Source organism: Macrotis lagotis, chromosome 7 (assembly GCF_037893015.1).
Source record: "Macrotis lagotis isolate mMagLag1 chromosome 7, bilby.v1.9.chrom.fasta, whole genome shotgun sequence".
Lineage (NCBI taxonomy): Eukaryota > Metazoa > Chordata > Mammalia > Peramelemorphia > Peramelidae > Macrotis > Macrotis lagotis.
This window is the reverse complement of record NC_133664.1, coordinates 103,720,217-103,742,866: the sequence shown is the minus strand read 5'-3', so window position 1 is coordinate 103,742,866 and position 22,650 is coordinate 103,720,217. Positions and strand designations below refer to the sequence as shown.

General features: G+C 35.4%; 1 protein-coding gene across 1 annotated transcript; it reads left to right on the top strand.

Moving 5' to 3' along the window:
- The first annotated feature begins 18,335 nt into the window (after nucleotides 1-18,335).
- LOC141493763 (olfactory receptor 2A1/2A42-like) lies at nucleotides 18,336-19,310 on the top strand. The gene has a single exon (XM_074195101.1). The coding sequence runs from the start codon at nucleotides 18,378-18,380 to the stop codon at nucleotides 19,308-19,310; it is 933 nt and encodes a 310-aa protein (XP_074051202.1). The 5' UTR covers nucleotides 18,336-18,377.
- Nucleotides 19,311-22,650: the final 3,340 nt, after the last annotated feature.

Below are 22,650 nucleotides of genomic sequence, written 5' to 3'. Positions count from 1 at the left end.
GGGGGGACCTCTGTCAGAGCAACATGAAACCCGGCCCTCTGGGCACACAGCAAGCAGTGAGGCCACTTCAGTCCAGATCCAGGAAACAGAGAAGCAGGTGGAGCAGGTAAGCAGGAGCCCCCAGAGCATGAGCCCATTGAACCTAGGGAGGAGGGTGAAGAGAGAGAGACTGCAGAGCTCTGCCCCTGGAACAGGACTCTGGGGGCTCTGACCACATTCAGATCCTGATCACAGTCTAGGTCCCCCAAAAGAACAGCAGACCCCCCACCTCAGGCCTGTGGCAGAGGGGTGGGCAAATATGGTCATTCACAGACCAGGAGGGAGGACAGAGCCTCACACACTGAGATCCTTGTGGGAGTGTCCCAAAAGCTCAGGAAGCACCCCCAAAAAGGCTTAGGCTGGGAAAATGAGCAAGCAGAGAAAAAAGAGGAACACCATTGAGAAATATTTAGCATATGAGTCCAAGAAGGATCAAAACACTCAGTCTGAAGATGAAGAAGCACAAGCTCCAGCAACTAAAGCCTCCAAGAAAAACAGAAATTGGGCTCAGGCTATGACAGAGCTCAAAAAAGACTTTGAAAATCAAATGAGGGAGTTAGAAGAAACACTGGGAAAAGAAATGAGAGAGGCAGGAAAAACATGAAAATGAAGTCAGCAACTTAGTCAAGGAAATCCAAAAATATACTGAAGAAAATAGCATGCTAAAACCCAGCTTAGGTCAAATGGATAAAACAGTTCAAAAAGTTATTGAGGAGAAGAATGCTTTAAAAAGCAAAATTGGCCAGATGGAAAAAGAGATAAGAAAACTCTCTGAGGAAAATAAATCCTTCATACAAAGATTAGAACTCAAGGAGATTGATGAATTTAAGAGAAATCAGGACACAATACTTCAAAAACCAAGAAAATGAAAAATTAGAAGAAAATGTGAAACATCTCACTGAAAAACAACTGATGGAAAATAGGTTTAGAAAAGATAATTTAAAAATTATTGGAATACCTGAAAGTCATGATCAGGAAAACAGCCTTGACATCATTGTCAAAGATTTACTACAAGAAAATTTCCCTGGTATCCTAGAAGCAGAGGGCAAAATAGAAATGGAGAGAATCCACCGATCCCCCCGAGAAAGAGATCCCAAACAATCAACCCCTAGGAATATTATAGCCAAGTTCCTGAACTCCCAAGCAAAGAGAAAATATTACAAGCAGCCAGAAGGACACAATTCAAATATTGTGGAGCTGCAGTCAGGATCATACAGGTGTTAGCAGCAACTACATTAAAAGCTCATAGGGCAAAAGAGCTTAGAATGCAAACGAGAATCAACTACCCAGCCCAAATGAATTTCCTCTTCCAGGAAAAAAAGATGGACTTTCAATGAACCAGGGGAATTTCAAATGTTCCTGTTAGAATGGCCAGAACTGAACAGAAGGTTTGATTTTCAAATACAGAACTCAGGTGAAGCATAGAGATTGGAGGAGAAGGGGAAAATATGAGGGACTTAATAATGATGAACTGCATGTATTCCTGCATAGAAAAAATGACACTGACAATACTCATATGAACCTTCTCAGTTAATAGAGCAGGTAGAAGGAGCTTTTATAGATGAAGCACAGGAGAAAGCTGAATTTGAAGATAAAATATTGTGTAAAAATGGAGTCAATAGAAAAAAAGGGTAATGTAAAGGGACAAAAAAAAGGAGAGAGGCCAAGATATTGCATATAATAAGATTTTTCTTTATTACAATGAGCTGTTGCAATGATATGGAAGGGGGAAAGGCAAGGGGGAATGAGGGAATCTTCACTCTCATCAGAGGTGGCTAGGAGAGGAAACAACATATATATTCAACGGGGCATAGGCATATGGAGTAAGAAGGGGAGGCAGGGGAAAGGGTGGTGATGTGAGTGGTGGAGGAGAGGATGGGCCATGAGGGAGAGTGGTCAGATATAACATATTTTCTTTTTTACTTCTTTCAAGGGGCTGGGATTGGAAGGCCTGTCTGGAACCATAGGGCCAGGTGGATGCTGGGCCTAAGGGGTAGTATGGCAGCTCAGGGCCTCTTGGCCCTAGAGCCGGGGATCTCTCTGCTGGGCCACTCAGCTACCCTACAGCAGAGTCAGAGTGAAAGGAGAGAAAAAATATAGTACATGGTAGCGCAGAAATATGAAAGGAGGGAGTTGCGATCAGCAATGGCAACAGTGGAAATATATGGAAGTAACTTTTGTGATGGACTTATCATAAAGAATGTGATCCATCTGTGACAGAGTTGTTGGTGTTGGAACAAAGACTGAAGCACATTTTTATTATTATTTTTGGGGGGGGTGCAGGGCAAATGGGGCTGGGTGGCCTGCCTGGGTCCGCATAGCAGGGTGATTGTTGGGTGTCTGAGGCTGGATTTGGACCCAGGTGCTCCTGGATCAAGGAGCAATGTTCTATCCACCACCCAGCCAACCCTACTATTATTAATATTTTATTTTATTTTGGGTCTATTTTTTCTTTTTTTTTGGTTTTTGCAGGGCAGTGGGGTTGGGGTGGCTTGCATGTCACACAGCTAGGTGATTGTTGGGTATATGGGGCCAGATGTGGGCTCAGGTGAGCATGGCTCCTCGGCTGGTGCTCCATCCACTATGCCACCTGGCCATAGCTACAATTATTACTATTATTTTCTTAATTTTAATTTTTTTCTCTCCCGCTTATTGCTCAAGTGAGTCTATATTTTGGGGGGAAAGGGGTATTTTGTTTACTCTTAAACAAGAATATTTTATTAATGTATAAAAACATTATTTGTACAAAATGAGAATAAATAAATATTAAATATAGAATCAAAAAAATATCTTTGTGACACTTTATAAAAATAAAAAGATGACCAGTATTCAGGGATAATGAAATTCAGATATAAAACACAAAAATAAAATCTTTAGAACTGTGTAATCTTTCCCTCAAAATAATGAAGACCACAATTTTCAAAACAGGAGAGAGGGAGTCCAAGGAGTGAATGAGACAGAGAGTGAAATAGAGAAAGACAGAGACAGAGACACGCACAGATAGAAAGAATTTTGGTGTGAATAAAGAATATATGTTAAATGCAAAGTAATAGGTTAGTGTGAGGAACTCATTAATGATTGAGAAAATCTGGAAAGGCAATTTGTAGAAAATAGCACTTTTGTTGAGCCTCAGAGAACAATTGGTTCTCAGAGTCAAGTGGAAGTAAAGAATGCCTTAGAAGCATATTAGATATTGTCGTACTTGTGAAGGATGGAAAAAGGAAATGACTTGTAAAGTTATTGGCAAGTATCAGCTTGATCAAAGAATATGATGAGAAATGCTGGTATAGTCACTTTTAAACAAAGTAATAGGTGCTGAAAGCATTCCACAGTCAGCATCTCTTAGGGAAATACATTAGAACCTATAGCTACTATGACTTATGACTGGCAAGGCAAAGAAATCTCATCCCCCTTACCTTTATTATGTTAGCCTGAGTAAGTGATTTTTCTTCATTCTCCTTTAGGAGTCACATGTGTGAATATTTAAGAAATATTCCTATCCACATAGAAATACTGGGATGCAGGCAATGTCTTAAAGTGACTTTATGATAGCTTTTGCATTCAATTCCATGTAATTAAGACTATATAATACCATATAATAAAAGTCCAATTTTATAAAGAGAGCACCTGGGTGATGCAGTAGAAAGTCAAACCTCAAGTCCAGAGGAACTGAGTTCAAATCTGAACTCAAACACTAACTAGCTGTGTGACCTGGACAAATTGCTTAATATTGTTTGCCTACTTTTTCTCGTCTGAGAAGGAAATGGAAAACCACTTAAGTATCTGCCAAGAAAATCCCAAATGAGGTCATGAGGATTCAGGCATGACTAATCAACTAAAGAATGATAAGAAATTCACTAAAAAGTAGAAGTAATAAATAGTAAATGTCTTGATGATGATTATGTTATGCCCTTTATTCACAAAGAAGACCATGATGACATCAGGGAGGTGCTGCCATATAAATACCTGAATTGGATTTGAGTGAGGGTGTGCTGTGCCACATCATCAGCCTCACTTTCTTCTCCAGAACCATCTCAGTCCATTGGAAGGATATGAATCAGGACGACTAGATATGTCCCTGGAGGCAATCAGGGTTAAGTGATTGCAGAAGGCCACCCAGTTAGTAAATAGCATGTCTGAGATTGGATTTAAACTCAGGTCCTCCTGACTCCAGGGCTGGTGAAAGAACGTTCAAAATGTTAGGTCCAACATCACTCGATCTGGTCTCATTCCATTATCTTTATTCCAGTCAGCAAGCTATATCTCTGCCTTAGGGTAGATCCATAGTGTTTCAAGGCAGAATATCTAACACTGAGGACACCTTCTTACCCTCATTAACTCTGAAGAGTAGGGCTGCAATAGTAGCCTGGTCCCAGGCTACAAAACTTCTGCCTCACTTCATCAAGACCAGACTCAGTATACCCAGTTCATGGATCATGTCTGTTATCACAAGACTGTGAAGACATGAGGATTTTAAAGAGGATGAAATCATCCCAGATAAAAGGTCCATCATTTGGATTATCTAACATTTGAGGAGTTTTGTTTCTCAGTTTTCAGAACTAAAAATTATCCACCTGGAACTTTGAAAGTTGGTATAAATGAACTGAACACCAAACAATATTTTTAAAGGCTAATCAGTGGTGGGGACTAGTGTTGGGGAGAGTAGAATGTGAAGGCCATAATTATATACTGCCTTAGATAAGTCCTTAACAACTAATTACTTTTCCTTAGAGTCCCATTGAAAGTCTATTCATTATTTCCTAAGATACCATTCTCTTATATGACTTTGTGCATCGCCCATAGAAACATTAGAAACTATGTATCCTTTAATGAAAAGGAACTGGCTGTCCAGTTAAATAAGATCAAGGGGAATACTTTCTTCAGATGCCCAGAAAAATACAATTTCCCTAACTGCTACTGCAGGCACTAAAGTCACAACAATGCCTATGGAACTCTAGGAATTTAGACAGGGGAGGAGGGAGAGGTACCAAGACATAGGCTGCAGTATGGGGTGCTGTAGGTGAAGAAGCTAAGCAGGCATCTGACATACAAATGGATGAGGGACAATCATGGCGCAATCAGCATGGCTTCAGGTGGAGCTTACAAGGACAGTCTGGCTCAATCCTAACATATCTCCCCTCTATTATAACAGCGGCAAAACAGGATACAGAATAGAAAAACAGATATTCTGTCCCACCAATAAGTCCCCTTCGCTAATGGACTAAGTTGTCAGCTTCCTAAGTGTATGCTGAGTAGCCAAGTGTTTGGCTACTAGTTTTTTTACTTCCTGCTAAATTTGAATTGTGTGTGTGTGTGTGTGTGTGTGTGTGTGTGTGTGTGTGTGTGTGTGTGAATTTGTGTGTGAGGTGGATGGGCGTCTGAAGAAAGTATTCCCCTTGATCTTATTTAACTGGACAGCCAGTTCCTTTTCATTTAAGGATACATAGCTTCTAATGTTTTTATGGGCATTGCACAAAGTCATATAAGAGAATGGTATCTTAAGAAATAATGAATAGACTTTCAATGGGACTCTAAGGAAAAGTAACTAGTTGTTAAGGACTTATCTAAGGCAGTATGTAATTATTCTGATGAAGAAACTGTAATTTGTAATTTAATGATTTAGGTTTTGTCTTTAATGAGAATTTCCATCTAGACATTTGGGGATAGGTCAGCCCAGAAGGAGACTATTTCCTGACTCCCACTTTTTCTAAGGAGACCCATGGATAGAAAGATAATTCATAATGTTTTATGTATTTTGAGATTGATAGACTAATAGAATTCTTTGAGGGTAAAGAATGTTTTGTTCTTTTTTCTTTGTAGTGCTTAACATATTGTTGACTACTTTCATTAACATAGGTAAGAATAAGTAATAAAATTTGATTAGAAGCTAGTAAAGATTTACATAGTTTTCATTCACTGATTAAAGACAGTATTTTAATTTTTCCTATTGCTTCCATAATGTTTTCATCTGATTTTCCCAACTTCTTCCTTTCTCTAGTTATAAGAATCCATGAGACTTGAATTTTCCCTAGTGCTACCACTTTTGCTGATAAAAATTATTTTCCCTCTCCATAGATTTGTTTTTGCGCTGTTTTTGTGCCTATTATTTTCCTTTTTTGCTTTTCACCACAAAGCTCTTTTCTCACATTTTAATTTTCACAGATCTTTCCCATGGTGTTGTATCAAGTAAAAAGTTCTGTTTTAAATAATTCTATCTTGTCTTTCTTTATGTGTATCATATCCTATATCATTTGTCTTAGCATGACTCTTTTGCCCTTTTAATTTATCTTAAAAGACTGTTTTTAACCTAAAACTGTTGTTGATATAATTTCATTATTTCATTCTTTGGATTATTTTATGCTTATTTATCCTAAAGTATTTTGGATATTTATTTTCTTATTGATTCTTTAATTTCCAGACCTATATTTTACTCTTTATGAGTCTATTCTCTTTTAAGATTCTTTAATTTCTCATATTTCCATACCATTCAATTTGGGTTGTTTATGTTTTAATATTTCAGAGAATTTTTGTACTGTTTGTCTCATATGACATCTCATTTCATCACCTTGCCAAATGTCTTTCTTACTTTCTGTATTATCTGCCATATCACCCTAGTTCTAAAAATTTTTTAATCTTTAATTTATTTCTTTTGATTTTTTTCTTAGCATCTTTCCCCAATAAATCCTCTAGACTCATCACTTTTAACAGTGGGTTAAGAGAGGAGAAAAAAATATTTTAATAAGCTAACAATAAAGCAAATCTGACATTTACAGTGTTTCATATCCATTGTACCAAATTCAATAAAAACAAAATAATTCAATTATCATAACTCATCTTTGTAGCCAAGCATGAGCTATATAATTTAAGAGTAGTTTTTATTTTTACTGTTCTTTTCAATTTCATTGTTGTATTTTGGGGGGTCTATTATTTTTCTAGTTCTGCTTAATTTGCTTTGCATCAGTTCATATCAACTGTTTCTTTTCTTAATATTCATCATTTCTTCATGTACTATTCCACTGCACTTATGTACCTTAATTTGTTTAGTCATTTGTCAATTAATGGACTTTGTTTGCAGTTCTTTCTTATTACAAAAAAGGATACAAGTATTTCTTACTCTTGAGTTACAACTTTCAAAGTTACAAACATATTTTGTCCATCACTAGTTGAATGTTTGCACAATAATACAAAATAGAAACATGCAGGGATTCAAGAACTCTAGGTGGGTTGAGATAGAGAAAGATGAGCACATATTGACTTAGAGCCACAGCCACCCATCTACATTTTTCATTGTCAATGGCTATGACAGTTGAGGTATTTTTGCAAGCAAAGAGGAGTGGGTAGGATGTAGCCTTATATTTGGTTATGCTAGACCTGTTACATCCATGATGTACCATCTGTTTTGGACATATTTAAGTTAGGTCTATGTAAATTAACCATAGGAAAATCCATCAGGCTTTCAATTCTCTTTCATCAGGATCTAAAGATTCTTTATGTAGATGTTCAGATGATGTTTTTTAGCTTGCCCAAATCTCTCTCCTCAACCTAAATCACATCACTCCAAATGTTCCAGTGATATGATAACTTCATTTCAATTTTCTTAGCTGTTTCCATCTCTATAAGGTCAAAATTATATTCCATTCTCAACTTGTTTCTCCTCTTAACTTCCTTTTTTCTGATCAAGGAACTAATATTTTCCCAAGTCCCCAGGTTCCTAATCTAGGAGCTACCTCCACCCTCGATTCTCATTTATACATGGTATCTAAGCAATTTTCAAATTTTGTTGATTCTGCATTCTCATTCTCTTTTATGTCTTTTTCCTTGTCTTGACTTAGTCCACAACCACTATATTCCAGGAACCTGTGGTCTGGACTGTTACATTAATCTTCTAATTAATTAACCCTGCTTCCAAGCTCTGCCCTCTAGAACCCCATTCTGTGCATGACTACCAAACTGATATTCCTTAAGAACAGAAATTACAATATCACTGCTATTTGCAGGCAACTTCGTTGATTCCCCAATGCCTATAGGATAAAATACAAACACCTCTCTTCATATTTTCAAAGGCTTTAGATCTGACTCTGCTGTAGCTTTCTAAGAGTATATTATCATATTCTAATTCTACATTCTTTACTCCAGTCAGACTAGCCTATTAGCTATTCCCTATATATGGCATAACTTCCCCCCAACTCTTAGCCCTTGTCCACATAGTCTTCTATGCCTAAAATATTCTTCCTTCTTTCCTCTGTTTGTTGTGACTCCTAAGCCTTTCTTAAGTGACATCTCCTTCAAGATTTCCTAATTCTCCTGGTTATTAGTTCTCCTCCAAACCTTGTATTTCTTCTTTGTGAAATATTCCATTTTTAGTTACTTGTGAACATATTATGAAATCCTAGTAGAATATAAACTTGAGTCCAAGGAAGTCCAGACTACTGCATTTTTATTCCTAGAACTTAGTACCATTGATGTCATATTTTAAATGCATAGTAATAGACATGAAGAAAGCCTAGTGGATTGCCTCATTTACAAACCAGATAATAGCAACTACCTTCAGAGTTGTTCTGAAGATCAAATGAGGTAGCATTTGAAAATGATTTGCCAATATTAATACATTTCATACACACACACACATATATATGCATATATATATACACACACACACACACACATATATATATATATATATACATCTTTTCCCAGATCTTTTTATTTATTTTTAAATTTTTCTCCCATCATGTTTTAACATTTTCTTCCAAAATCTTGACTTCCAACTTCAGTCCCTTCCTCCCACCCCACTCCTACCACTGGGAAAGCAAATTACTTGGTGTAAGTTAAAAATGTGTAGTCATGAAAAACATTCCTAGGATAGTCATGTTGTAAAAGTAAATAAAAAGGAAGAGAAAGTGAGGGAAAAAAAGTTTGCTTCAGTCTGTATTCAGACACATTTTTTATTATAAGTCCATCAGAGAAATTGCTTCACTATATTTCCCACAATTGCTATTGTTAGCTATATGTCTCTGAATCCTATTCCCCATCCCCATTTATTCTGTTCTCTCTCTTCTTTCCCTAACCCTCCTCAAAAGTGTCTTGCATCTGACTGCAAACTCCCATGATCTTCCCTCTCTTCTATCACTTACATTCCCTCTCCAATCCCCCTCTTACCTTTCTCTCATTCCCTTCCTCTCCAATTGTCCTTTAGGGTAAGATGTATTTCTATACTCAATTGAATGCATATGCTATAACCTCTTTGAACCTAACTCTGATAGCTAGGCTCTCTCACTCCCCCTCCCCTTCCACTTCTACTGCACCACTGCAAAAGCTTTATCTTGCTTCTTATTTGAAATAACTTACCCATTCTGCCTCTACTTTCCCTTTCTCTCAGTACATTTCCCTCTCCCCCATTACCTCCAACTTTTCAAATATATTATACCTTTAAATCCAACTCCCTCCTGTATCTTATCTATATTTGCTCATTCTAACTAACATAATAATTAGTGTTTCATATATCAGAATCATTTTCCCATGTGGGAATACAAACAATTAAAACATTAATTCCATCATGATTTGGCCTTCTCATTGACCCTCTCTAAGCTTCACCTGAGTCCTATTCTCGAAGATCAAACATTTTGTGCAACTATATATTATTTACCTGAAAAGTTTGAAAGTCCCCTATTTCACTGAATGTCCATCTTTTCCCATAAAAGAATATGTTCAGTTTTGGGCTTAAGCCAAGATGGCAGTATAAAGACAGGTATTCCTGGAAACTCATTCCCTCCAAAACTCCATAACCATCAAATCATGACTTTACCCAAAACTTAGAGGAGCAGAACCCACAGAACAACTGAGTGATACAATTTCTCAATCCAAGGCAATGTAGAAGTTGTGCATGAAAGATCTGTTTCACCTGTAATAAGGGATTAGAACACATCACAGCACAACCACAGCACAGCACAGCCTGGCCAGACCAAACAATCCAGCCTTCCAGGAATAGCCTTTGTGGTACCTGAATACCTGGCGGTACCTGAGTTCATGGCAGAGAGGGAGGTTTCTAGACCTCTTAGCCCAGGTGTCACAAGGGATAGCTTGAAGAGATGGTGAGAAAACTCTGCTGCACCAGAGTGAGTACAGAGTCAAGTGCTGGCTTTAGAGCAGTCCTAAAATGAGAATCTGCAGTGGGAATAAGAAAGCCATTTAGCACTTCCAGAGCTCTCATCACATGGTTGGTAAGGGGGTTGGGGGAGACTGCAGAGGGGCTCTCTGCTCTCCCTGGGGCAGGACTATGTTGTATACCCATACTCACATCCAGGTTGGAGTTTGGGCTCCCATACCACCATAGTCAAGCAGGGAAACTCCTCACAGCTCCAGGACAGAGGGGAGGGCCTGTGGTCATCCACATAACAGAGCACAGTCCAGAGAACAGTCAGAGCCTCTCATAAGACCTTGGAGGAATTAAGATCTCTGTGGGGTAACCTAGCCACCACCCCACGTACACACACACACACACACACACACACACACACACACACACACAGCAGGGCATGGCAGTGCAGTAAATCAGTCACAGGTTGAGTAGATGAGCAAACAGCAGAAAAAGAAGAATTTAACCATAGAAAATTATTTTGGTCCCATGAGAATCAGAATACATATTCAGAAGATGACAAAGTTGAAGCATCTGTATCTAAAACCTTCAAGACAATTAGAAAATGGGTTCAAGCTATGAATGAGCTCAAAAAAGACTTTGCAACTAATGGAGGTAGAGGAAAAATTTGGGAGGAGAAATAAGAGCAATGCAGAAAAATCATGAAAACCAATTCAGAAGTTTGGTGAAAGGAATATGAATAAATACTGAAAAAAATAATATGTCAAGAACAAGTTTAGGTCAAATGGAAAAAAAAAACAACCAAAAAGACAAACGAGGAGAACAATGCCTTAAAAAAGAAGAATTTACCAGCTTGAAAAAGATATTTAAAAACACTCTCTGAAGGAAATGACTCCTTCAAATGTAGAATGGAACTAAAGGAAGCTGATGACTGTGTGAGAAATCAGAAAGAAATAAAATAATAACAAAATAACCAACAAATAGTAGAAAATGTGAAATATCTCATTGGAAAAAACAACTGACCTTGAAAACGGATCCAAGAGAGATAATTTAAACATTATTGGGTTACCTGAAAGTCAAGACCAGGAAAAGAGCCTAAACTTCATTTTTCAAGAAATAATGCAGCAAAATTGCCCTGAGATCCTAGAAACAGAGGGTAAAATAAAAATTGAGGGACTTCACAGATCACCTCCTGAAAAAAAGATCACAAAAGAAATACTCCCAGGAATATTATAACCAAATTCCCAAACTCCCAAGTCAAAGGGAAAATACTAAAAGCTGCCAAAAACAAACAATTCAGCTACTGTGACTCTATAGACAGGATTACACAGGATCTGGCAGCATCTACATTAAGGGCTTGTAGGGTTTGGAATATGAAATCCCAGAAGGCAAAAGAGCTTGGATTACAACCAACAGTCAACTACCCGGCAAAACTGAACATCCTCTTTCAGGGGAAAAGATGGACTTTAAATGAAACAGCAGACTTTCAGAATTTCCTATTGAAACAACCAGAGCTGCAAAGAAACTTTGATCTCCAAGTACAGGACTCTGTTGAGCCATAGAGGGGGTGGATGAGAAGGACTAATTATAAAAATCTTAATTGTGTTGAACTGTTTGTATTCCTGAATAAGATGAACATACTGATAACTCATATGAACCTTCTCATTTATTAAATGCTCTTGCATTTAGAAGGAGCACATATAGGCATGGCACAAGAAGAAGCTGAATGTAATGGTATAATATAGTAAAATGATCGAGTCAATGAGCAATAAAGGAATGTGTTGCGAAGGAGAGAAAGGAGAAGAGGAAGGGACAAAGATATTTCATATAAAAGAGTCAAGAAAAAGCTTTTTCAATGTAGTGGAATGGGGAAATGTGAGGGGGAATGGTAAGCCTTCATTCTCACCAGAAATGGCTCAGAGAGGAAATAACATGTAGATTTAATAGGGTATAGAAATCTATCTTACCCTAGAGAAAAATGAGAGGAAAGGGATTGGATAAAGGGGAATGGGTGATAGAAGAGAAGGAAGATTATGGGAGGGTGCTCAAATACAGCACACTTCTGAACAGGGAAGAGGTTGGGAGAGAGAGAGAAAACAATAAATGAGAGAGGGGAGGAAAATACAGCTAGTAATAGCAACAGTTGGAAACATATTGAAGCAATTTCTCTTTTGGACTTTTTGGGAAAGAGCACAATTCATTCCAGAGAAGAGTCATTGGAATCTGGAGAGACTGAAGTACATTTTTTTCTTTCTCACTATCCTTGAGGTTTCTCTATCTTTTGGGGGGATGGAAGGGGGTTTATGCTTACTCTCTGTACAAGAATATTATAATACTATAAAATAAATAAACAAAAAATAAATGTTTGAAATGTTAAAAAAGGATATGTTCTCTCTCACTGGGTCGTTTATTTTGGATTTAACCCAAATTTCCTTCTTCAATATCATAATAGAAGCCTTACAAGCCCTAATATAGCCCTTAACTTGTGTTATCCTCACTGTAGTTTCATGATGTTTGAATAGTTTCTGACTACTTGTAATATTTTCTCCATGGGAGTTCTGAAATTTGGCTATAATATCCTTTGCAGTTTTCACTTTAGGTGAAGGAGGTGATTGGTGGATTCTTTCCATTTTTATTTATTCTGCTTCACAGATAGCATGGCAGTTTTCCTGGAGAATTTTTTGACATATGACATCTAGGCTATTTTTTTGATCACAATTGTCATGTAGTCCAATAATTTTTAAATTATCTCTTCAGGATCTGTTTTCTAGGTAGGTCATTTTCCCAACAAGATATTTCACATTTTAAAAAAGTTTTCCATTCTTTTTGTTTTGTTTTATTGTTTCTCTGTAGCTCATAAAGATATCAGCTTCCCTTAGCTTCATTCTAAATATGAAGGGATTATTTTCCTCAGAGAACTTTTGTATCTCCTTTCCCATCTGACAAGCTCTAATTTTTAAAAGCATTATTTTCCATTTGGAATGGATTTTTTTTTCCATTTGACCCAAGATTCATCTATTCCTTTCATCTGGAAGGTTTGAAAGTCTCCTATTGCATTGAATGTTCATCTTTTCCCTTGAAAGAATATGTTCAGTTTTGCTTGTTAGTTTATTCCTCGTTGTGATCTAGGCTCTTTTGCCTTCTGCAATATCATAATTTAAGTCCTACAAACCATAATATAACCCTTAACTTGTTTTTTTTTTTACATTTTATTTATTTAAGGCAATGGGATTAAAGTGACCTTCCCAAGGTCACACAGCCAGGCAATTATTAAGTGTGTGAGGATGGATCTCAACTCAGATCCTTCTGACTCCAGGGCCAATGCTCTATCCACTGTGCCACCTAACTGTACCCCTTAACTTATTTTTAAGATGTTATGTTCTTTACTATTTGTATCTCCTTCACCAAGCTGATGGCTTGATTTTCATAATTTTGAATTTCTTCAGAGAACAGAAAATCCTATTATACAATTCTATTATAAAGGATTGAACATATTGAAATAGATACTTAACAACTACAAAAGAAGCCAAGTCACTGAGTTTCCATGTTTTATATTCTAGAATAATCTCACACACACAGGAGGAAGCAGGAGAAGTTACTATATAAATGGCCCAGGTTTTGAAGAGATTTTTTTAATCCTTCCCTGAGGGTCACAAGTGAGAGAACATTTAAATTGCAAAATTGGGAATGTTTCCAATGAGAAACCTGCTATTTGTGTCCCAATTGAAAGTCAAGTGACAAAAACCTAATAAGCCCCATAGGGATGTAGAGTGCTTTGGACTCCCCATTCTGCTTGTAAAAGCAATTGAATCACTTAGGGCCTCGGATTACATATGAGTTATGCCTTACCTCAACTTACACTTAATTCTAAGGGGATGGTGGAAAGAGGTAAAAAAATATAGGGCTTCATAGTTGCATAGCTAAGTCAAACATTTTCAGATATAAATTTGTAATGTGTTTCTTCCACTTACATGGAATTCCTACTGGTCAGTGTCTCATGAAAGAAAGTCATAAATTTTCCTCATGCAGAATTATTTGCTTTTCTGTGAGGAGGAGGAGGATGACTGGGAAGTTTTATGGGCTTCTACTTGCACTGAATCCTTAGGACTTTAAGTCAGAGGTAATTAAAAAAAAAAAACCTTTGGTGCTAAAGGACACAGGATAACTTGCTCAAGCTGAATAAGAAACCACAGAGACTGATCCAGAATCTCCTCCTAAGGATCCTAGTGATAGTGGAACCTTTAATTTCATCTCAAAGATCAACTCTCTAGAACTTGCTCCAGGATCCTGTATAGCCTTCACATGAGCATTCACAGGTAGCCTTATAACCATTGGGTATGAATTACATAGAAACAACATCTATGCAGCATCTATGACTTTTATTCTCATACTTCTTTATTAAAATGAAAGGATGGTTTTGTTTATTAATGACATTAGATAAGGAGATGAATCAAAGGTTTCATGACCAAAGTATGGGAAAATTTTTCTAGTGCATTTATTACTTGATCTTTTTTTGAAGTGGTGAAATGATTTTTTGAAAATTCAGCAAATTTATTTTGAGAAATGGAGACAGAGATTTACTTGTAAAAGATAATAGGAGAACATGGAATCCAGTTTCTTCTGAACTATTGAGGAATAGCAATTATGCTTCATATAAAAAATATTCTATTGGTAACAAAATAGTATAAAGAGATCAATTGAGTATTAACTTCAAGGATTTGTTAAATAGCTAATAGATTTCAAGCACTCTGCTACTTTCTGGGAATTCACATACGATATTTAGCAATCCTAATCATAAAGGACCTTATATTCCATTTAAATCAACATGACAAATATGTTGTTAATGTTTTTTCTATCTTATTCCCGATTTATCTTATACCTGTCATATGCATATTTGTGTTTCATATGCATATATACTTCTGCATACATATACTCATTAAACCTATGTGTGTGTGTGTTTGTGTACCCAAAAGACTTTCAAGAGATAGCTTTTGTCAGTGGAATTCTCTGATATATATTCCTTCTTGAAATCAGGGAAAGTCACTTAAACTTGCAGGGTTCTTAGATAACTTTCTAAGACAATAATATAGTAGAAGAGTCAAATATCTATATAAGAATAAGAAGTTTCCTCCTTGTGCTTTCTTATTTGGTCAAATAATGACTTTTTGTAAAATATATAAATTTACAAATAGACTTTGTACATAGGCTTTGATACCTTATACCTTTATATGTATACATACATATATAAGTTTGTATATACACAAATACCTACACATACATGTATTTTTATGTAAATCTTGACATATATATATGTATGTATAAGTAGTTCATTTAGATTTTGTAGCCATAGGGATGTCTTAGTTAATAAGTACCTCTTTAGCAATATAAATCAAAAACTGTTCTCAGAGAATTTCCAGGCTTACTATCAGGATATTCTAATTTTCAATTTTGTTTATTTTAAAATTTTGTACAACTATCATTCTTTGAGAACTTCAAAAGAACTAGTTTCCCCTTTTAATTTTTTTGCTGTATTTTCTAAAATTTAAGAACTTCCTCCAGGAATGTAGAACCAATCTGTTTTAGAGGTGAAAACTTGTATCTCAATTGCAGACATAATCCATTAGATCAGACTATCTCTGGTGTTACAAAATTTCATGAAATGATATTGTTTTTCTTCTCACTGTTAAACTGGTTCCTACCTAAATATAACAGGGAAAATATAGGCTATGTTCTCAAGAAGTGGTACAGAGGGGCAGCTAGGTAGTGCAGAGGATAAAGCACTGGCCCTGGAGTCAGGAGGACCCAAGTTCAAATCCGACCTCAAACACTTCATAATGACCTAGCTGTGTGGCCTTGGGCAAACCACTTAACCCCATTGCCATGCAAAAACTAAAAAATAACAGTAACAACAACAACAAAGAAGTGGTACAGTACCACATTTACAGAAATTTTTGTGATCTATGTGAACTACACCACATTTTTACCTGAAAACTATAGTGAATTCAGTAAGGAAAATAACATTCTTGTTGCCTAGCTTTAGAACTCAGCATCTTAGATTTCAACTCAGATTTTCCTGAATCCAGGATGAGTGCTCTATCCACTGCTCCCCCCTTAGCTGCCCCTGAGATTATAGTCTTTTAAGAAACCCTATACACATGCTATTCAAGACTTACTGCAATTTTTAAAAAATTATTCTCTCTCTCTCTCTCTGTATATATATATATATATATTTATATTTATATTATATTTTGTAATATACATTGAAAGTCTGTTATAGATCACAATAATTTGCCAGATGTCAAATCCAAGATTTAAACTATAGTTATTTTTTAAGGTTTTTATATATAATCAGTATTGCTAAAAATGACAATTTCTCTCTCAGTATAAAGTTTTTAAGATGTTCTCTGATCAAAAATTATATCTTCCTTTAACCCACCTATTAATGAACCTCCTCACACTCAAGTCTTTCCTATTAGACAGGACTAGCCAGATGTCTCTTGTGAGGAACTGGTACAGCCTTCTTGGAAATTATGAAATGTTCAGTTTTCAACTGAATACATTTTAACTTTGGAACAATATTTAAATTCCAAGAGAGAATATTTTATTCTATTTTCTGCATGAATTTAATTTTTAAATCATCATTGACTCCAGTTATTGTTTTCTGCAAATAATAAAAAGCATTGAAACCATCAGCCCTCTTCTAACAAACCTCAGAAAAACTTTTTTTTCAGTAACAATCAGAAACAAGTAATCGCTATCAAACAATGGCTTTTTTATCTACTCAGCTCCAAAGCACAGTGTTAGGATGCTCTCAGCTTGAATCCTAACACATACACCAGTTATATGATCCTGAGGCTTTCTCAGTCTCAATTTCTGTATCTGCAAAATGAGGATAACGATATCACTTACTTTCTAGGAAAGTTGTTTAGATCAAATGAGAATGCATAGGCAAAACATCTTGCAAATCTTAAAGCATTCTCTTTAAATATAAATTATTATTTTAACTACTACCAAATATAAATTTGTTTATCTGTTATTGCTCACTGAGTTTGTCAATTCGGATAGAATGCCAAAAGTTACTATATCTCCAACAGTATGAAAATAATACTTTCCCCCAGACATAACATATTTTACTATCATGAAAGAAAAATTCATTGCTCTGGTATCAATTATTCTTTAAAAGGTCATATAAATTATCACCTAGTATTTGGTGTTGGTCTAGATATTTCATCATTTGTTCTAAAGAACTGGTATAAATTAGGTATTCCTGGACATTTTCCCATTGTCATTACTCTTCTTGGGAAAAAGTATCTGATCTTGGCTGTATTGATCACTGACTAGATCATAGTAATTTGTGTTTTCTCATATTGTGTTCTGTATTGTAATATCTGATAATTGCACATATTTAGCATCTCTCATTCTATATTTTAATCATATTAACTCATTTTATTTGAGCTTACTTGATTGCTGAGAAATTGGTGAGTGGGAGAAATTATAAAGTTAATGTGCTTAGATGCCATTCTTTGTTACCTCTCAATAAAAATAATTATGTGACCCTTCTTCATCAAAATCACCTGGGCTTTTAAGAACTTTAACCTATTCATTATATATACCAATAGAATTATCCATTCCCCATTAAGCTAAGGCTCACAGGACAAGTTGAACAGTACATTTGTATTTTTGAGCATGGTGTCAAAGGCAGGTCTCCTCATATTTAATGAGTGGAAGTAATAACACATTCTCACTTCTCTCTGCCTCTACACCAGACCAATTGTTCTAAAGATCTTGATATAATTTATGCTCTTGATGAAAATTTTAGGGCAACCACAATAAATGGAATAATTTTCTTTACTAAGATATTATAACATTCTCTCTTCTGATTGCAAGAGACATAATCTTTTTTATATAGTATAGCAGTTAACATAGTGCTTTTATATGCTTGTATAGCTTCATACATAGTGAGTTTCCTGTATTTACCAATTATTAAAGTTTAATTTTGAAGATCCAAGAATCATAATCAGATCAATATATTAAATAAATTCATTTAGAAGAGAGAAAGTCAAATAATCATTAGCTGTGCTTCTTACAGGTTTTAGTATCCTCCCTCTTTCCTCTTTCCCAAAATTATGAAAGAAATATAAACATAAAGTTCTATAGATATTTGTTTCAAAGAATTGAGTGGAAGTGCATTAAACTATGAATTTTAATATTACTTCAAAATTTTTGTTTTCATCACGAGGTTATGGAGAACAACCAGACTACAGTGACAGATTTCATTCTGCTGGGATTTCTTGTTAGCCCTAAGATGCACATGGTTCTCTTTGGGTTCTTTTTCTTGCTCTACATCCTCACTCTGCTGGGAAATGGAGTCATCCTGGGACTTATTTGTCTTGACTCCAGACTCCACACTCCCATGTACTTCTTCCTCTCACAACTGGCTATTGTTGACATTTCTTATGCCTCAAACACAGTCCCTCAGATGCTGGCAAATCTCCTGGATCCAACCAAGCCTATCTCCTTTGGAGGTTGCATAATTCAGACCTATCTGTTTTTAGTGTTTGCCCTCACAGAATGCCTTCTGTTGGTAATGATGAGCTATGACCGGTATGTGGCAATCTGCCATCCCCTCAGATACACTATCATGATGAGCTGGAAAGTGTGTATTGGACTTGCAATCACATCTTGGGCATGTGGATCCCTCCTGGCACTGGTGCATGTGCTTCTCCTCCTTAGGCTGCCCTTCTGTGGACCTCGGGAAATCAACCACTTCTTCTGTGAAATCCTATCTGTATTGAAACTTGCCTGTGCAGATATATGGCTCAACAAATTGGTCATCTTTGTTGCCTGTGTGTTTATCTTAGTTGGACCTCTCTGCTTAGTCCTAATCTCCTACACACATATCCTTGGTGCTATTTTGAGAATCCAGTCAGGGGAAGGAAGAAAGAAAGCTTTCTCCACCTGCTCCTCTCATCTCTGTGTAGTTGGGCTTTTCTTTGGTAGTGCCATCATCACTTATATGTCCCCTAACTCCAAGAATTTTGAGAAGCAACAGAAAATTCTTTTCTTATTTTACAGTTTCTTTAATCCTACCCTGAACCCTTTTATCTATAGCCTGAGAAATGCAGAGGTAAAAGGTGCTCTGAGAAGAGTGCTTAGAAGGGAGAGGTCAGTTTGAGAGATTGCATGAAGGTTTATTTATGGAGGAAAGAACAGGAAATGGATCTATGGACTCTCTAACTATTTAAAGAGTAAGCAAAATAGAATTAAATCATCCTAATTTTTTTTCATTTTGTTTTGCTTTGAATTCATAATCTTCATATTGCTTTTTTTTCTACTATGCTCCAAGTTGGAATGATTCCATACTCCTGACTTTATGGTTTGATTCATCCTCCTTTCTTTCCTTGACAGCCAATCCATTCTATGCTCCCATTAATCCTCACTGATTTCCAGTCCCCTTCCCCAGATCTTGGATATTAGTACAGTCAGTTAAGAAATTAAATGCATAAATGGCTATTCTCTTATTTTTATTCTTCTAAAATTGTTAGATTTCAACTTTTTTACTTGTATACCTCCCCATTCCTTACTAGACAGCCATCACTTTTTAAAAAGAATAAAAAGAATTCAGAAAAACTAACAAATCAATTGTCATTTATACTCTTTGTTACAAATTAATAATTGCCCCCTTTTAAATTTTACTTTATTTTTAATTTATGGAATAAAGCATGCATTTCCATAACAAGGTACAGTGGAAAAATGATTATACATGAAACTACAAATCTACTAAGTACAACTTGTTTATTCCTTTCAAATGTAAAAAAAATTATCATCAATTTTTTTTTTATTCCTTCCTTTGCTCATGCCCTCAAGATGGCGACTTTAAGACACAAATAAGCATATATATATATATATATATATATATATATATATATAAACACACACACATGCACACACACACACACACACACATATATATAATAACTTTATACATACTTCTTTTTCTCATTTCTTTCTCTGGTTGTATATAGCATTTTTCTTCATATGTACTTCACAGATAATTTGGGTATTTATAATAGAAAAATAATTTATTCACCCAAAGTTATTATTAAAATAATATTGCTACTGTGTACAATATTCTCTTGGTTCTGCTCATGTAACTCTTCATTATTTCTTATAAAACTTACCGTATTTTTGCTAAGATCATTGAGATCTCTATTTCTTATGGTAGAGTGGTATTCCATCAAAATTATTTCCCACAGCTTGTTCAGCCGTTCCTCAGTTGTTTGGAATCCCTGCAATTTAGTTCTTTGATGAAAAAAAGAAAGCTGCTATATAGGTTCTTTTTCTTTTTTTAAATAATCATTTCTGAAACAGTTCTTTTTATTTAATGGTCAAAGCATATAGGTAGTTTAATAATTCAGGGCATAAATTTCAGATTGCCCTACAAAATAGCTGAATTACTTTACAATTCCACTAACAATGAATTAGTGTCTTAATTTTTCCACATACACATAATCACTTTTCCAAAGTTTATATGGAATAAAATTCTCTCATCTCTTTCAAAGTCAGATTTGGTTATTGTAAGTGAAATGGTCAGTGGCATTTCTATTGCTACTTTGGGTTTTGATAATTATTATGTTATATATATATATATATATATATAAATTTATAAAGAGTGGTCCTTGATTGTTTACTTTTCTTTGAATCATTTTGTTTCTATTCCTTTCCATATGTATACTTCATTTTCATTGCCTGTTATGGTGCTATAAAACTATTAAATTTGTGTGTAACAGTTTGTTTAGACATTATTTTTCCCCAGGAATTTGTATTTATAAAAAATGTTACTACAAATATATTGAACTATATGGGATTTTTCTGATTATCTTTTATTTATCTTGAATATATGCAAAGCAGTGAAATATCTAAAGAAAAGATATACTTTTATTATTTTTAGCATAATTCTCCATTCATAGCTCCACTTACCAGTGTATAACATGCTTATGCTATCATAATTTCTTCAGCATTTACTATGCCCATTCTTTTTTCAACACATTCATCATTTTACAGGACCTAAAGTTGGATATCAGAATTTTTCAATTACATTTTTCTTATTATTAGTAATTCAGAAAAATATTTTTATCATTAATAGCTCATAATCTTTTGATAAAAGTTTATTCATATTTGACCTCTTATCCACTGAGGAATAGCACTTGGTCTTATATAAGTTATATATAGTTATGTTAGTTCCTTACATATTTTGAATATCAGACTTTTTCAGATAAATTTTCTGTAAAAGTAAGCTTGCTTGCATTTCTATTTTCCCCTTTATATATATATTAACTTCAATTATTTGCTTGTGACTTTTAATTTTATGTAAGTGAATTGTTATTTTTCATCATATGATGATGTTCATGTCTTGATTGCTTAAGAACTCTTTTCCTATTCATATATATAAAACAAGCCTCATTGGGTTCTCTTATAAGGTTCCTACATTGTGACATATTCAAGACATACATCCTGGTTTGATCTTAAGATGGCATATTTTGAAAGCTATTTCTCAAAACAAAATTTCTTCTTATTGCATTTTGGTTTTCCCAGCATTCTAATCAACATTTGTATTTTTATCATATTCTTAGAAAAAGGTCATAAAAAGTTACCCATTAAAAGATAACCAATATTCAGTGATAATGAAATTCAGATATAAAACACAAAAATCAAATCTTTAGAACAGAACTAAAAATTGTCCACCTGAAACTTTGGAAGTTGGTATAGAATAATTGAACACCAAACAATATTTTCAAAGCCTAATTATTGGTGGGGACTACCGTTGGGGGAGGGCAGAATGTGAAGGCCACAGTCAGAAAAATACCATTTCCCTAACTGCTACTACAAGCACTGAAGTCACAATAATGCCTATGGAACTCTAGGAACTTAGGGGAGGAGGAAGAGGTACCTAGACACAGATTGAGTCATGGGGTGCTGTAAGTGAAGAGGGTAATCAGGCATCTGGAATACAAATGGATGGGGCGACAATCATAGCCAAATCACTATGTCTGGTGAAGTTTGCAGACAATCTGGCTCAACTGTGATGTATCTCCCCTCAATTACAGCAGTGACAAAACAGTAAATAGAAGAGAAAAAACAGTTGTTTGTCTTGCCAATAAATCCCCTTCACTAATCGGCTAAGTTGTCAGCTTCCCAAGTGTATGCTGGGAATCCAGGAGGATGGCTACTGGTTATTTTTACTGAAATTTGAAGTGCCTGTATTTGTGTTGTGTGTGTGTGTGTGTGTGTGTGTGTGTGTGTGTGTGTGTGTGTATTTCTGGGAGTGTGTGGGATGGAAAATTGAAGAATGTATTGCCCTTGATCTTCTACCCACTGCAGATTTCTTTAACTGAACAGCCATCTCCTTTTCATATAGGGATACTTAGTTTCTAATGTTTCTAAAGTTGGAGATGGGATTAGTTGTATATACGCCATATATGGGGCTATGCACAAAGTCATATAAGAGAATGGTA